The sequence below is a fragment of the Pollachius pollachius genome (genome assembly GCF_949987615.1).
Source record: "Pollachius pollachius genome assembly, chromosome: 7".
NCBI classification, from domain to species: domain Eukaryota; kingdom Metazoa; phylum Chordata; class Actinopteri; order Gadiformes; family Gadidae; genus Pollachius; species Pollachius pollachius.
The window spans coordinates 15,624,873-15,639,137 of NC_136940.1; the positions used below are offsets into that span (position 1 = coordinate 15,624,873).

Below are 14,265 nucleotides of genomic sequence, written 5' to 3' on the forward strand. Positions count from 1 at the left end.
ATATACCATTGTCACAGGAGATGTTAATTGCTTCCTCTTAACACAACAAAAAACCCTGGTATGTAGCCAGAGTGAGGGTGTTGTTATCACTGGGATGTTTTTTTAACCAAGAGTGTTGTGTTACCTGTGAAGGTGGTATGTAAAGTAAGTGGGTTTTCTGTGTAAGATGTGTGATACCTGGGGACGCAGTGTGTGTTCACTGTAAACATAGCCTATTATGTTGTGAATGCAGTCTTAAAGGTCCCATGGCATGCTACTTTATGGATGATTTAATATAGATATTAGTAGGCCCCAAACACAGTATTTGAGACGTTCCTGAAATTCAGGCGTGGTGCAGAATTACAGCCACTACGAGCCAGTCGCACATTGAGCTTTCCCCAAATGCGCCGTTATGGTGTCGTTACGGGGTGGGGGTGTGGCCCTGAGCAGCTTGCAGCCACGGTACCATGCGCTCTGTTTACAGTGGGTGTGTATCTTTAGCCGTGTTCTGTAAATATTCTAGAACACACAGGAGTCCTGGAGCTCTATATCTAAATAATATCATATTATACATAGATATCTATATCATATATTATATATTATCACGGCCAAAAGCTGTGTGAGCCTCCAGACGATATTATGAATCTCAAATGACCGCGTCGGGTTCTCCGACGTCTCTGGTTCTTCCACGTCCACATCAATCTGAAGTAGACTGAACCACGACATGGAGGAGAAAGGGATTGTTGCCTGCGATTATTGACCGCGGTTGTCTCCCGCCGGAGCCTCGCTGCCGAGTGACCACCGCCTCGGCAGCGGTCAGCGCTTAGGCACCACCGCCTCCTGCACCGCCGAGGCGGTGGTCCCTCGGCAGCGGGATGCGGGGCTCAAGCGGGAGACATTCGCGGCCAACAATCCCTTTCTCCTCCATGTCGCGGTTCATGTACTTCAGGGAGTCAAAGCCAAAGTTCCTTTTCCCCCAATTCATTCTCAACCATGGCTGAGATAACCCCCACTACGAGTCTCAATGTGGAAATACCAGAGACGAGAGTCCGACGTGTTATGCGCCATAACACCAACAGCAGAACGGTTATCCAAATAACAAGGAAGTGTACAACACTTGCGTTACAGTCCTGGAGCTCTATATCTAAATAATATCATATAATGCATAGATATCTATATCATATAATACATATTATCATGGCCAAAAGCTGTGTGCACCTCCAGACGATATTATGAATCACAAACAACTTTGTCGGGTTCTCCGACGTCTCTGGTTCTTCCACTTCCACGTCAATCTGAAGTAGACTGAACCGCGTGCTGCCCACTGCCGGGCAGTGGTGCTTCGCGGTGGTAGTGCCTCGCGGCAACCGGCGGCATGTCGCAGTTCATACTTCAGGGAGTCAAAGCCAAAAACAACAGACGTCAAAGAACCGACGTGTTATGCGCCATAACATCAACAGCAAACACTTGCGTTACAGTGTGTGTAATCACACACACACACACACACACACACACACACACACACACACACGGCGCTCGCACGGTCGTGTCTCATTGGCGGGCCAAATTCTCTGGGCGGGCAAGGCAGAGAAAGGGGATGAGCTTAGATCCTTTATAACGACATATGGGACCACATTCCAAATCAGCGCGCTTGAGCCTCCGATTTTTCAAAGGCGAGCAGAACACCTAGTGCTCATTTTACACCGAACGCAAGTTTTAGCCACTGGGGGACCAACATTAATATGAGTTCCCCTAGCCTGCCTGTGGTCCCCCAGTGGCTAGAAATTATGTTAGGTGTAAAACGAGCACTAGGTATCCTGCTCCGCATTGGAGCAGGATACCTAGAAAATGAAAAATGAAAGACGCGCCAATTTGGAATTTGGCCCCATATGTCGTCAGAAGTGGCCAGGTTACCTCCCTTTTCTCTGCTTTGCCCGCCCAGAGAATTTGGCCCGCCAATGAGACAATGAGCTACGACTGTGGGAGTGCCACGTGTGTGTGTGTTTGTGTGAATTTACACACACTGTAACGCAAGTGTTGTACACTTCTGTGTTGTTATTAGGATAACCGTTCTGCTGTTGGTGTTATGGCGCATAACACGCAACATAAGGTACGGTTTGCGTAGAGCTCCCATTGTGTGAAAAGACTTGACTGTGTCGGGTTCTCTGACGTCTCTGATACTTACACAACGAGACTCATAGTGGGGGTTATCTTGGCCATGGTTGAGAAGGAATTGGGGGAAAGGAACTTTGGCTTTGAATCACTACGACATGGAGGAGAAAGGGATTGTTGCCCGCGATTGTTGCCTGGGATTGTCTCCTGCCTGAGCCCCGCTGCCGGGCGGCGGCGGTGGAGCCCCGTGGCTGTGCCCCGCGGCAGTGATGCCCCGCGGCGGTGGTGCACTGCGGTGGTGGTGCCCCGCGGCAGTGGTACTTCCGCAATCCACCAGTGCTCAGCGGCTAAGCCTGGTATCGCAGCTGTTTAAGCGGGCTGTGGACGGGTCCCTCGATTCAAGGGGCCCAGAAGTAGATATCGCCGTTCACTCCAATACAAGTGGGGAACAGGATTGTGTCTCCGCCAAAAATGGCTGGATAACAATCAAAGGCTCATAATTATCTTTATACCATCTACTAATAAAATATAAGTTTTCTCTTTTAAAAACGCCCCTTCAAGCGTTTTATTAGCCATTTTATTTATTAATTTTTTGCAGGAGAAGGAGGGGTGGGCAGCTGAAAGGAGTCTTAGTGAAACAAATGTTGTTTCTGCCCGGCATCCGAGAGGGCTCAGTGTCCTCCGTTAACTTCTCGTGTCCAAGGGTTTCCTTTTACTTAACATGAATGATGTTGATGGTTTTGAGGCACTTTGTTGACTTTTTATTACTTAAAGTCGCCGAGGGATGTGCAGACAGACCTCTCGCTTATGCTGCTACAATGCTAACGATGCTACACAACGAGAATATTTCTGCATCCGGCATGTTATGCACTAGGGCGTGGCTGGCTCCCATGATGCGGAAGCAAATCTCTCCTTGATGTTGCCCTTCATTGAGCAGATTTCACAGGAATGAATGGGCGCCATTTTTTAATCCGCTGTCCTATTTTTAATAGGTCCATGGCTCTCGCTCAGTGAATTGCCTGCTGCTGCTATGGCTGAGGACGAGCTGAGGGGCACGCCCACTGACTAGCCTCTGCGTGCAAGGACTATGACTGGAGTGGCTCGCTGCTAAGACACGGAACGTTTTTTTTTTTTTTGAGAATCGTATCGTTTTTTGTGTGAGGGTATGATAACCTCTTTAGCATCCTCATACTGTGCAATACTAGTCTGTTAAATATGAATACAGTGTGTTACCTTTGAATGTGGTCCATTACATGTGATTACCTTTGAATTAAGTGTGTTACATGTGAATACAGTGTGCTACCTGTGCATGCAGTCTGTAACTTGTGAATATGGTGTTTGTTACTTGTGAATGCAGTGTCTTACCTGTGCATTAAGTGTGTCAACTTTGAATGCAGAGTGTTACTTGTGAATACCGTTTGTTACCATTGAATGTAGGGTCAACTGTGAATAAATGTGTTATCTGTGAATACAGTGCGTTACATGTGAAGTAGGTATATCACCTGTGAATACAGTGCTTTACCTGCGAATGCAGTGTTTCACTATGATTGAGGTTTGCTACCTGCGAATGCAGTTGGTTACCTAGGAATCGATGTTACCTGTGAATGCCTTAAATGGTGTGGGGGGAGAGGACAAGGAGCCAGACCAGTTGGATGTGTCTTCGTACTTGAGGCTCTCACTCAGAGCAGCCCTGCTGTTTTCTGCGCTCAGTCCCTTAGAAAGAAGCTTTTCTTTCTTGAAAAAAAAGAACATTCACACTGAGGCAGCACCAGAATGGTAAAACATTATATCACATATGCACGTGTATATCTATACAGAGACATTATTAGTGTTCAATAAAACATGGGCTTATGTCATAAAGTAAACTGAAGGATTGCTTCCAGAGGTTCTTTGCAGATCATGAATTAGGATATTAGGTAATTATAATCTAGTCTATAGTCTTCCTTAGGGTATATGTTCATGACGATTATTGTTCCACTTATTCAGTGCTAGCTGTATCTCTTTACAAGGATCCTACACTTCTCAGTGTGTGTTCATGTGCACATTTGAGTGGCTGTTATTTCTATTGCACCTTGGCTGACCACATTGGCCTGTGATGTGAATGTATACTAGTCCTTGTTGAGCAGACAACCGGGAATCCCTTGATATCATTTCCTCTCCCTGTGTAAACAGAAATAATCAATTAAGCCTTGGGACTATTTGACAGTCCAGATATATCTTCCTGTCGTTTTGTTTCGAATAACGTACTCCTATAGTAAACAGAAATATAAAATACACTGGCTGGATGAAAAGGAAAACTAAGCTGGCGGGGCAGTAAATAATAGGTAAAGAGTCCCGCCAGATATCAGTGGTTTATAAGTGGCTGGAGCTGTTTCCATTTATTAGGAGGAACAGATATGCTATGCTGCATTTTGTTATCAGGGGCAAATACAGTTATGGATCAAATAATATTTAGTTCACTACACACCTTACATGTTTTCATAACCGTTTGTATCTTTCAATCGCTTCAGAATTAGAGATAGGGTGGGGTCAAAACGTTATCTAGTTTAAATGGAAATAGCCCGCCTTTGCATGGAGCAGTAATCAAGGGAAGTTCTTCAGGACAGGCAAAAAGACAGACTGTTACTTTAGCCATATAACATGGTCCATTTGTGGAAGATGACCTAATGTAAAAGGAGGTAAATGGGTGTTTTCAACAGAAAAACTGCATACCTTATCAAAAGTTGATAAGTTGGACATTTTGGTCTAAACGAAAGCGTTCACTTTCTTAAAATTGTATAATACTTCAGCTGAATACAAATCTATTTGTAAAGTTGATGGTCTGGATCGATTCTGAGACTTACCTCTGTATATGTTGCCATAGCACCAACTCTGACTTCTGTGTTAGTTAGTGCCTCTTCTTCGTATTGTGTTGCGTCTCTAGGCTGTGCGCCGCTCATTTGTTGAGTGTTTGTTGGTACATTTTCTTTCTAAGGCTGGACATTATTAGAGCCAATCCCTGCAGCGGTTAGGCTATGGTGTATTAAGGGTCGAAATGACAAGCCAGGAACACTCTTTTCAAGTTGATAAACCAATAGGCATTTCTTCCGGATATTTCGCTGTTCGCCCCAGAATGAGTGGACGGAGTCGTTCACAAAAAGCTTGAATGCATTCTACATCAATGGTGGCGACTATGATGACGTAGGCCTAGCCTGCAGTGCACCCATTATAGGGCCCATCCATGCAAAGCGAGGCTATGCTGACCTCACCTTGAAAGGACCCGTGTGTATTTTGGCAGGTGGTCACGAGGGGGCCGAAAGCTGACATTACTCTGATAAGCCAGTGATCTCTCCATTTGCCACGTTGTCAAACAGTGAGCACCCCCCCCCCCCCCCCCCCCCCCCCCCCACACACACACACTACTACCCTAAGTGTTGTGGCAGGGAGCAGCAATCTACCCTGCAACATGTCTGGACTCAATGCATCCCTTGGCTACTTTATTGGAATTGTGGCCTTCGGCATCTCAAGCCGAGTACTTCTGAGGCGCCGGCCGCGTCTCGACTTCCTGCTGGAGTTGGCGGCCTCGTTTGTGCTGGCCGCATGCTTGCTGGAGGTGCAGACCATCGTGGAGGTGGGCCAGTGGGCCGGGGGTCTTGGTCCTGACGTGTGTGTCACAATACTGTTCGTGGTGCTGTTGACCCATGGCGTGGCGTGCGGTAACGCCTCCGGCAACCCCACACTGACGCTCGTGAGATTCCTTACGCTGGAGGAGACCCCCATGCCAACCCTGCTCGCCGTGGCGGGGCAGTTCCTGGGAGCGCACGTGGCCCTGCTGGCGGCCCTGCACTACTGGGGCCTGGAGCTCACGGACATGCACATGATCAAAAACTTGATGGCGAGCTCGTGCAGCACGTCGCTGCGGGTGTCTGTGCTACATGGGTTCTTCACCGAGTGTGTGTGTGCGCTCGTGTTCCACCTGGTGCACCTGAGGATGCGCCACCGGTCCGCTATGATACGGATCCCACTTGTTGCAGTACTCCTGACCTTCCTTTCCCATACAGGTGCATGCTTCGTCTTACACAATGAGATTCAATTTTGTGAAGCTGTCATATATTATGGAAAATCAATCACATTGCTCTGTTGCTGGTATCAAATCTTTGGGGCAGCAAGGGATATAAATCAATGTAATCAAAAATACCACTGGCTCATTAAAATACAGACTCGTGTATTTGTCCTTTTATATAATTGTTTTTCTGTTTAATTTGTGTTTTGGGAAACAGCTAAAACAGAAAAATTGATTAATAGAGTAGTAGCCTAACACGTCTATATCCTTTTTTCAGCCAGTGATTATACCTCCGCCTACATGAACCCTTCGCTGGCCTATGGCCTAACCTTCAACTGCCCTGGGTTCACCTTGACGGAATATGCAATAGTCTACTGGCTAGGACCACTCACAGGTAAAATACAGCCCAACACAACCTCATGTACACATACCAAACTCAAATGCAGTTTTTACGCTTCTTAGGCATGTCACATATGGGGAAATGTCAGCATGGTAAGACAATGTTCTATTTTTTCTACAGGCATGAGCATGGCTCTTTTTCTGTACATTGGCCACATTCCAAGAGTCTTCTCCAAGAATTTATTATACTCTCAGAAAACAAGATTCAGAGTTCCCAAGGGCAATACATCAGATGAACAAGAAGACAAAAAGAAAAAGTGAATGAATCTTGCCTTTTATTTTTTTTAACCATTAAATATCAAATGGGTCTTGCTCCTTGGACAAATTGATCTATTCATGAATAAAAAGTGAAAATGAAACACACTTAAACAATTGTTTTTGTACTAATCTAAGATCAAGCCCTCCTATTGGCCAAGTCTGAAAACAGCAAATGTAATGATGCAATACAAAATGTATTGTTTCTATAAGTAAAGATCTAGTTCAAAGTAAAGAAAAGGTATGATAATGCTTTTATTTGAAGAACATACACACAGCATTGGAAAGCTCAAAATCTGACAGTGTCATCACTACAATACCTGTTCAACGGCATACAACTTATTTTCATAACTCAAACTGTATGTACATTAAAAAAAAAAAGTTCTTCATGCTATAGCCTCAGCAGGAAGGTCTTGGTTGGGTTTGGACTGCTCCTTTGCAGCCTTTGGCAGTTGTACGGCAGAATGTTTAGGATCTGTGGATAGGGAGTCAAATGGACAAATTCATTTTATAAAGTTTTTTTTCCTTGTATGAAACTGTACTCAAGTTAGCAACTTGTCATGCCAATGCCAAAAGGCATTTATAAGAAATTGCAATGATAACCTATGCAAATAGAGTATATCCATATCTGCAATGCAATAGTAAAGAACATCCAACCAACTGAAAACAGTCATTATGAAATACTCTGAACAGGGAGAGGACTTTTCCAAGAGCTCAGCAGCACCCAACTCCCAGGGGGCTGTAATTATTGTAGAGACTGAGATACACTCACTCACCTGGCTGCACCTGGTTCTCCATCTGGGCTTCAGGTCGGTCAACCCACAAACAATGTTCTGGATTATTAAGAAACTTCTTGGTCTGTCCACAGCTAAGGCACCTTATCACGGTAAATCTAGTTGCTTTATTATTTCCTTAGGAAAGACAAAGTATAAGTTAAAACGGCACACATGATACATTCATTAACTTTTATTTTGGTGGTATAATTAGAATGTTGCATCACTTATATTGTAGATTAAGATCTTTGGATTATGAAGCAAATCCCTACTTCTTTGTCTTGATGTAGCAGTCACACCAGGGATAAGCAATGAGCAGCACTTCTTACACAGTGTTCTCTTCACTGACGGGTCCCTGCAATATTGATTGTCATTATAAATGAAGGTGGCAATGGACAGTTAAGGTAATCATATCAACATCACCCAATAGGCATATTCATTGCAGTGTGTGTGTGTGTGTGTGTGTGTGTGTGTGTGCTCACTGTCTTAAAACTAGACGTTTTGCGATAGTCCTTTGGGTAAAGCTGTAAAAACGAGCCAATTCGACATTGCTGGCGTTTTGAGACAGAACACAATGCGCAGCCTACGAAAGAGAAGTATGGCATTAGACAACAGCATTTCATGGGTTTTATGACTACTAATACAACGTCCTGAGTAGTTTCACACCTGATGTAGATAGTTAAGTCTTTGGTATGCTTCCTTGTCTTTCAGGTTTCCTGCCATTGACCCAAACAATTTTGAATGTTTAGGATCAGAATCATGCAGTCAGGCCAGTTGTTCAGCATGCGTTGTTTTTTTTCTCCGGGTATGGTAATATCTCATCCTTCCTCGACACTCTTTAAACAAGAAAGGTGCGAACGTCGCCCCCATCTGGCTAGAACATGCATAGCATTCAACTGTAAGGTCTTTTGTGGATTAAAACGGAAGAATGTTACAATTTTTATAAGGTTAAATGTTCACTCCAACTAAAATATTTTGAATCTGCATGTCCTCCTGATAAGGATTCAACAAGTATGTGCATCGTGGTCTGAAGAATTGAAGACTTAAAAAAACGTCTGTAGTCTTAGATTTCAATGAAAAATCTTTACATTTTCCATTATAAACTCAAATCTTAAATGGAATCATGGAGTAAAAATCAAATTACCTTCACAACAACGTCACAAAAGGCATAAATGGCATTTATTTGAGTGCACTAAGTTGTTAGTTGTCCTAAAAAAAAGAAATATCTGTCAATATACAATAACTACTGCATTTGCTTACCAGCATGATATAGCCACAGTTTCCCCAACTACTTTGAAAGTTACACAATATACAAATGGAAAAGAGGCAGTGTGCTACCCTTGCCCCAGAATTACATTACGAGTTCAATGTGGCGTAACAGTTGTCTTTCTTTACAATAAAAAGAGAGAAGAAAATGAGGACCCTGTTGATGTAACATTTGATGTTCCTGTAAAGTGCACCTCTCCAAGAGGGTACAGATAAAGGCACAAAATAAAGATCAAGATGATCACTGAACATAATGGCATTGTAATGGGAGAGAGGCATTTCCTATATAATACAATGTTTAATGTGGGGAATAACTGGTCTAGGCCCATTAAATACCATGAAGGGGATCAAATATGAAATTCAAGTATCAAAATAAACTGAAGACACAGGTGAGAAACACTGACATACGCAACAATACATTAAGGGAACGACTTGCATTTGTTTAAGGCAGTAATTCCTTTTTAATTACCAACATAAACAAACACTAAACAGAACTAGGCATCTTTTTTTTTTACAAAATAACTATGCCTGGAACTGTCACTAACCACTTGGTTGACTTGTCTTCGGACGCTGGGGCGCAGAGCAGAGTTCATTCGGACAGCGGAGGATATTCGCTTGGGTGTTTGTTTGACTTTTTTGTATTTTTTGGTCTTCTTCACAGTGAGGTTTTTCAGGGCTGAATCAGACGGCTGCCCCAGACTCCAGCCTATTGTCTGGCACAGAGAGAACACACCGATAACGGTTGGCACAAACGTGCACACAGCATTGGAAGGCGGACGGCTTTTGCTCCGCTCCGACTAACGATTGCCCTTCATCGCCTCCTTGGCAGCCAGGATGAGGGGGTTGAGGCTGGAGAGAGGCTTGGCGACCTTCAGGAAGGGATGCTGTTCGGTGGGGTAGAAGGTGGAAGAGACCCAAGAGAGGGGAAGGGGATGAAAATAAAAAGTAACAGTCAACTTTTTATAGGTCAGTTCATCAATCAAATCACAACTGATAGTGAGGGGTGGGTGGGGTTATACCTTGAGCAGCTCTGTGCCTCCCCATCGTTTCTCTACATCCATTTCCAGGCAGCGGTTAAGGAAGTCTCTGAAGACGGGAGAAAGCTTCTCCGGGTTCTGAAGTTCAGGGGTGCCGTTGGTAGCAATAAGGTAGAGCGCCTGAAGGAATGACATAATTGGACAGCGGTGGTTAGAAATATTGTCCCATCATGGATTTTGACTTGACCAATAGAAGCCTGAAAACTAAATGCGCGTAAATGACTTACGCGCAGGGGGTTTTCATTCAGGTAGGGAGGCTCTCCTTCCACCATCTCTATGGCCATGATACCCAGGGACCATATGTCCACCTTGGGCCCATAGGCCTTCCGGGTCACCACCTCTGGGGCCATCCAGTACGGCGTGCCAACCATGGTGCTGCGCTTACTCTGCTCAGGAGTAATCTGAGCGCAGAAGCCGAAATCGGCTGTGGGAGAAAAACAGTGACTCTTTAGGCCCCATTGGTAACAAACAAGACACATCTTCGGTGTCTCCCACGTTAGCTAGCAGTGCAGGACTTACTGAGCTTGACAGAGCCATCCATCCCCAAGAGCACATTGTCGCTTTTGATGTCGCGGTGGATGACCTGGTTTGCATGTAAGAACTCCAACGCTTGTAAACACTAGGATGGAATGAAGAGAGTGAGGCATTAAGGATGATGAACACTAACAGTAGCATCAAACAGCTTCAAGATATATCATTATTAGTACTGGGTTTGAGTGTTCCCTGTGTACCTCTCTGCAGACGGCAGCGATCTGGGCCTCGTCCATACAGGTCTCCGTCACCACGTCTGTCAGTGAGCCTCCAGCCAGATACTCCATAACCACAAACAACTCCTCCCCCATCAGGAAACTGAGAAACACTCACAAACATATAGTCTTAGGAATTGATGGATTTTTTTTGAACCAATGCAACGGTTATGGACAACAAATGCCAACCAGAGCGGTAAGGTAAGGAGCCATCCAGAGATATAATATATTTATTTATTTGTACCTGTCCAAAAAGTTGACAATGTTGGGGTTCTTCAGCTCCTTCATAACTAAAATCTCATTGATGATTAACTCCTTCTTGGGCTGCTTTTGGAGATTGATTTGCTTGATGGCAACCTGTCAAACAATACCAGTAATTGGAAATATAGCATTAGTCAATCTTCTGGATAATATTTAGGATTGTGTTTCTTGCCATAATGTTATCCATTAAATAATGATATGTCACACAAGTCAAGTGTCCTTTACCTCTTGTCCCGTAGCAACATCAATGGCAGTGAATACTGTTCCTGAAGCCCTGTGGGTAAAAATAGAGATTTAATGAGAAATAATATGCTTCAACCAATAGGAAATTGTTAGAAGAGTAGTATGCAAATGTCTGTACCATGCACACATGTTCAATTCTTAAAACCTTGGTTTGTTGTCTCAGTCAGGATTTGATGTTTAAAGAAAATCCAATCAACACCCTAGTTGTATGAAGATGAGCAAAATGCGCAAATTTGACATGAAATGCACTTGTCATTCTAGTTAGTATAATGTGGATTAAAGTAGGGCCACCCAGCGAGCCATCTACACTTACCCCTGTCCAATCTTCTCATATCTGGTGTACTTCTTTTTGGGATCTCCAATGCTGACTATGCTTCCTGTAAGCAATGACACAATCAGACACAAATTTTACATGGAAACTAACCAACAATGCTGGCAAGATGTCTTGGGAGTAACATGTCAGGAATAAGGCAGTTAGATTTACTCAGTTTGTCCATGATCTCCTCGTCCGACATCTTGCCCTTTTTCTTCTGTCTGTCCACAGCCTTTGAGGCAGAGTCCCCGTCTGGACAGGTGACTGGAGCAGGAATTGGGTCAATAACAGAGCGTGTGTACATCTACAGGACACACAGACACTCTGAAGTCAGGCCAAAGCACATTCACATATAAACTACCATCAAATTTAAAGAATAACTCCATGGAAGTGTATAGCTATAGTAACACCATGCTCATGTGGTTGCTTTAAGATGTTAGCTTACACTCTTTGTGTGTTCTGGTCTTGGTGCAACGATGGGAGGGGGTGCTTCATCGTCGTCTTCATCATCGATATTCTTGAAGTTGGGCGATGAAGGCTCCGAGCCTTTTTTCATTGGCTTAATTAGAGGAATGGTTTGATCAAACGCCAGTCAGTTTTTAAAAATATAACAAAACAATTATTTTAAAGTAAATAATTAAGTGACTAGAAATATAGCACTTACAGATTGAGGCCCTGGGGTGAATGCATCTTTTTCTAAGGAGAGAGGGCAGGAAGGAAGACATTTATTCATGTCATCCACTCTTCTTTGGTCTTTGCCATGTATGTTATGCTACAAACGTTATGCTGACAACAACCACTGGACTGGTAACCAACTAACCACAGGAAGAATAGAAGTTGTCCTTATTCAGACACCATCTCACCTGAAGACGAGAAGCTGAGATACTTCTGCCGACCGTTGCCTGTGGAGTCGTAGAACTTCAGAACGTCGAGGACGGCCTGTGGGTTCTTCTTCTGCTCTGACTTGGTGATGTTTGAAGTCTGAAGCAGCCGGGCCCATTGCTCTGGCATACCCTAGGTAGAGGACAACAGGGTGGTTCAAGTCAGTTGGGTTTCGGATCAAACGATGGCAATAAATCGGCAAACAAACATTGCCAACAGAGGTAGAGCAGAGCGTAAACTCACAGTGAACTCCCCAGTGACGGCATCAAAACCAACATGGATGGTGTGCTCAAAGTCTGAAGGCGGAGAGATCTCTGGTCGCTCTTTGTCTCTATCTTTTTTCCTACCACCTGAAAATTTACCATTTCTGCATTTACTAATTTTGTTGAAGCAGTAAAAGTCATGTAAAGTTTCAAACAAATGTTTTTGCTTTTGTGCTAAGGGGAATGCTGGTACATGTCTTCTTTGCACGTCTCACCTTTCTCAGCACCTGAAAAGATTGAGATTATCTTGTTGCGAGGTTTCTTCTCCTCGGGAACAGAGGGGAGGGGTTTGGAGCTGTGATTGCCTGAGAGAGAGTCTTTGCTGGAGCCTGTGCTGAAAATGGTGCTGCTCATTCGGACTGGAGGTGCTGGGGGCTTGTCTTCGGGGTCACCGTTGTCACACATGGTAGGGGTAGTAACAGGATGACAGCCAAGCACCAGGCAAGACGTCAATCACATGTGTGTGGGTGTGGAAAAAGGTAGCTGTGCAGGTTAGAAGGTTTTACACAAAATGATACGAGTCAAACAAAGTCAATATAGGGAACTCCAGGAGAAATAGGACATCAAATTACAATAGCGTTACCAATGATTATAACAGATGGATTGATACCACTAAGCTGCTCCATACACTACAACAATTTAGATTTTAAAGGGACAATTTTATATTTCCGACGGCGACAAATGTTTAGACTAATAAACATTAATGAAAGGGTGACGTAAGAGTTGTTTAACTTTCACGTAGAATACAAATTAGATAACCTCAATAAGTAACTTACTAAGTGGCTTTACAAGGTAATAAGACTCCTCTATTGTCTTGCACCCGTGAAAGAGCCTAAGTCAAGAATAAATAAGTATACCTTTGAATGTAGCCTAGTCTTTTATTCTGCCTGATAACGTAGGAGCAGAGACGCTTGTAAGCGTGTTAAACTCTTCATTATCAACTGTAATACACGGTGAACGCTCAAACCAACGGCCAACTTTCTGTGTTAGCAGTAAGCAAACGGTACTTGGCCAACAAGTGTGCTACAGGCTAATGTTAGCATGGTAGGCTACGATATTAGCTTGGTAACTAACGGGCTGGCTTGAGTCAACTCGTCAAACAGCAAACATATTTTACTGTTAGTCAAATCAAGTGTATACATGACCTTCCGAATAATCCCCCAAATATATATTTAGCCCAAAACACAAAATGATAGGATAAAGCTAAAGCATGACAAACCAAAAGACGTAAAACACATAACTCACCAGAGTCCAGATCTCTTCAACTTGATTACAAACTCCGCTCCTACCTCTTAATTCTTCGATTTAAACTGGAAGGACTTCATAATATCCGATGCATACTTTGGGGGATGGCGGACAGCGGGGCGAATAAATTACTTACAGAAAATGTGTTTTCTATTTACAATGCAACCTTTTTCAGTATTTTCGGCCCTAGGATTATTGGGCTACGGCGAAGGGGAAACGGAACTGCAGACCAAGCCCTGCCCAGCCCAGCATAACCCACAACTGACTGATCAAACGGACCGGCTCTGAAGACCCAGCATGACCCACCACTGATTGATCTAACGGACCGGCTCTGCCCTACAGTTCACTGTATTACTATTATACTACACTATTATACTGTTATATTATTGTCCATTTGGCAAAGGAATGCATGCATCTTGAAACTTAAGAATCAAATACCTCAATGTTGA

General features: G+C 43.8%; 3 protein-coding genes across 3 annotated transcripts; 1 reads left to right on the forward strand and 2 right to left on the reverse strand.

Annotated features, from left to right (window-relative positions):
* Nucleotides 1–5,536: 5,536 nt before the first annotated feature.
* On the forward strand, nt 5,537–6,793 carry aqp12 (aquaporin 12; the record flags this gene model as incomplete). Its single annotated transcript, XM_079740021.1, has 3 exons — nt 5,537–6,131; nt 6,411–6,527; nt 6,654–6,793. 3 exons carry the CDS (start codon nt 5,537–5,539, stop codon nt 6,791–6,793), a joined length of 852 nt encoding a protein of 283 aa, XP_079596147.1.
* A 1-nt stretch (nt 6,794) lies between these two features.
* rpp21 (ribonuclease P subunit p21) lies at nt 6,795–8,313 on the reverse strand. The gene is made up of 5 exons (XM_079740656.1): nt 8,227–8,313; nt 8,043–8,143; nt 7,833–7,915; nt 7,564–7,698; nt 6,795–7,262 (listed from the first exon to the last, which is right to left on the reverse strand). The coding sequence occupies exons 1-5, from the start codon at nt 8,281–8,283 to the stop codon at nt 7,174–7,176; spliced, it is 465 nt and encodes a 154-aa protein (XP_079596782.1). The 5' UTR covers nt 8,284–8,313; the 3' UTR covers nt 6,795–7,173.
* A 407-nt stretch (nt 8,314–8,720) lies between these two features.
* On the reverse strand, nt 8,721–14,022 carry pak2b (p21 protein (Cdc42/Rac)-activated kinase 2b). Its single transcript, XM_079740586.1, has 15 exons — nt 13,817–14,022; nt 12,787–13,054; nt 12,552–12,658; nt 12,290–12,440; nt 12,091–12,122; nt 11,872–11,985; nt 11,598–11,730; nt 11,427–11,490; nt 11,096–11,144; nt 10,854–10,966; nt 10,595–10,712; nt 10,383–10,482; nt 10,091–10,287; nt 9,846–9,983; nt 8,721–9,710 (listed from the first exon to the last, which is right to left on the reverse strand). The coding sequence occupies exons 2-15, from the start codon at nt 12,974–12,976 to the stop codon at nt 9,624–9,626; spliced, it is 1,593 nt and encodes a 530-aa protein (XP_079596712.1). The 5' UTR covers nt 12,977–13,054; nt 13,817–14,022; the 3' UTR covers nt 8,721–9,623.
* Nucleotides 14,023–14,265: the final 243 nt, after the last annotated feature.

What these genes read in the sequence shown, in the direction of transcription:
- pak2b (XM_079740586.1), bottom strand. Translation starts at nt 12,976, where the DNA reads ATGTGTGACAACGGTGACCCCGAAGACAAGCCCCCAGCACCTCCAGTC. An exon ending in TCGCTGCCGTCTGCAGAGAG is followed by an intron (nt 10,483 to 10,594) that starts GTACACAGGGAA and finishes ATTCCATCCTAG; the next exon opens with TGTTTACAAGCGTTGGAGTT. An exon ending in TGAATGAAAACCCCCTGCGC is followed by an intron (nt 9,984 to 10,090) that starts GTAAGTCATTTA and finishes TCATTCCTTCAG; the next exon opens with GCGCTCTACCTTATTGCTAC.
- rpp21 (XM_079740656.1), bottom strand. Translation starts at nt 8,283, where the DNA reads ATGGCAGGAAACCTGAAAGACAAGGAAGCATACCAAAGACTTAACTAT. An exon ending in AAACGTCTAGTTTTAAGACA is followed by an intron (nt 7,916 to 8,042) that starts GTGAGCACACAC and finishes TCAATATTGCAG; the next exon opens with GGACCCGTCAGTGAAGAGAA. An exon ending in TGCTACATCAAGACAAAGAA is followed by an intron (nt 7,699 to 7,832) that starts GTAGGGATTTGC and finishes GTCTTTCCTAAG; the next exon opens with GAAATAATAAAGCAACTAGA.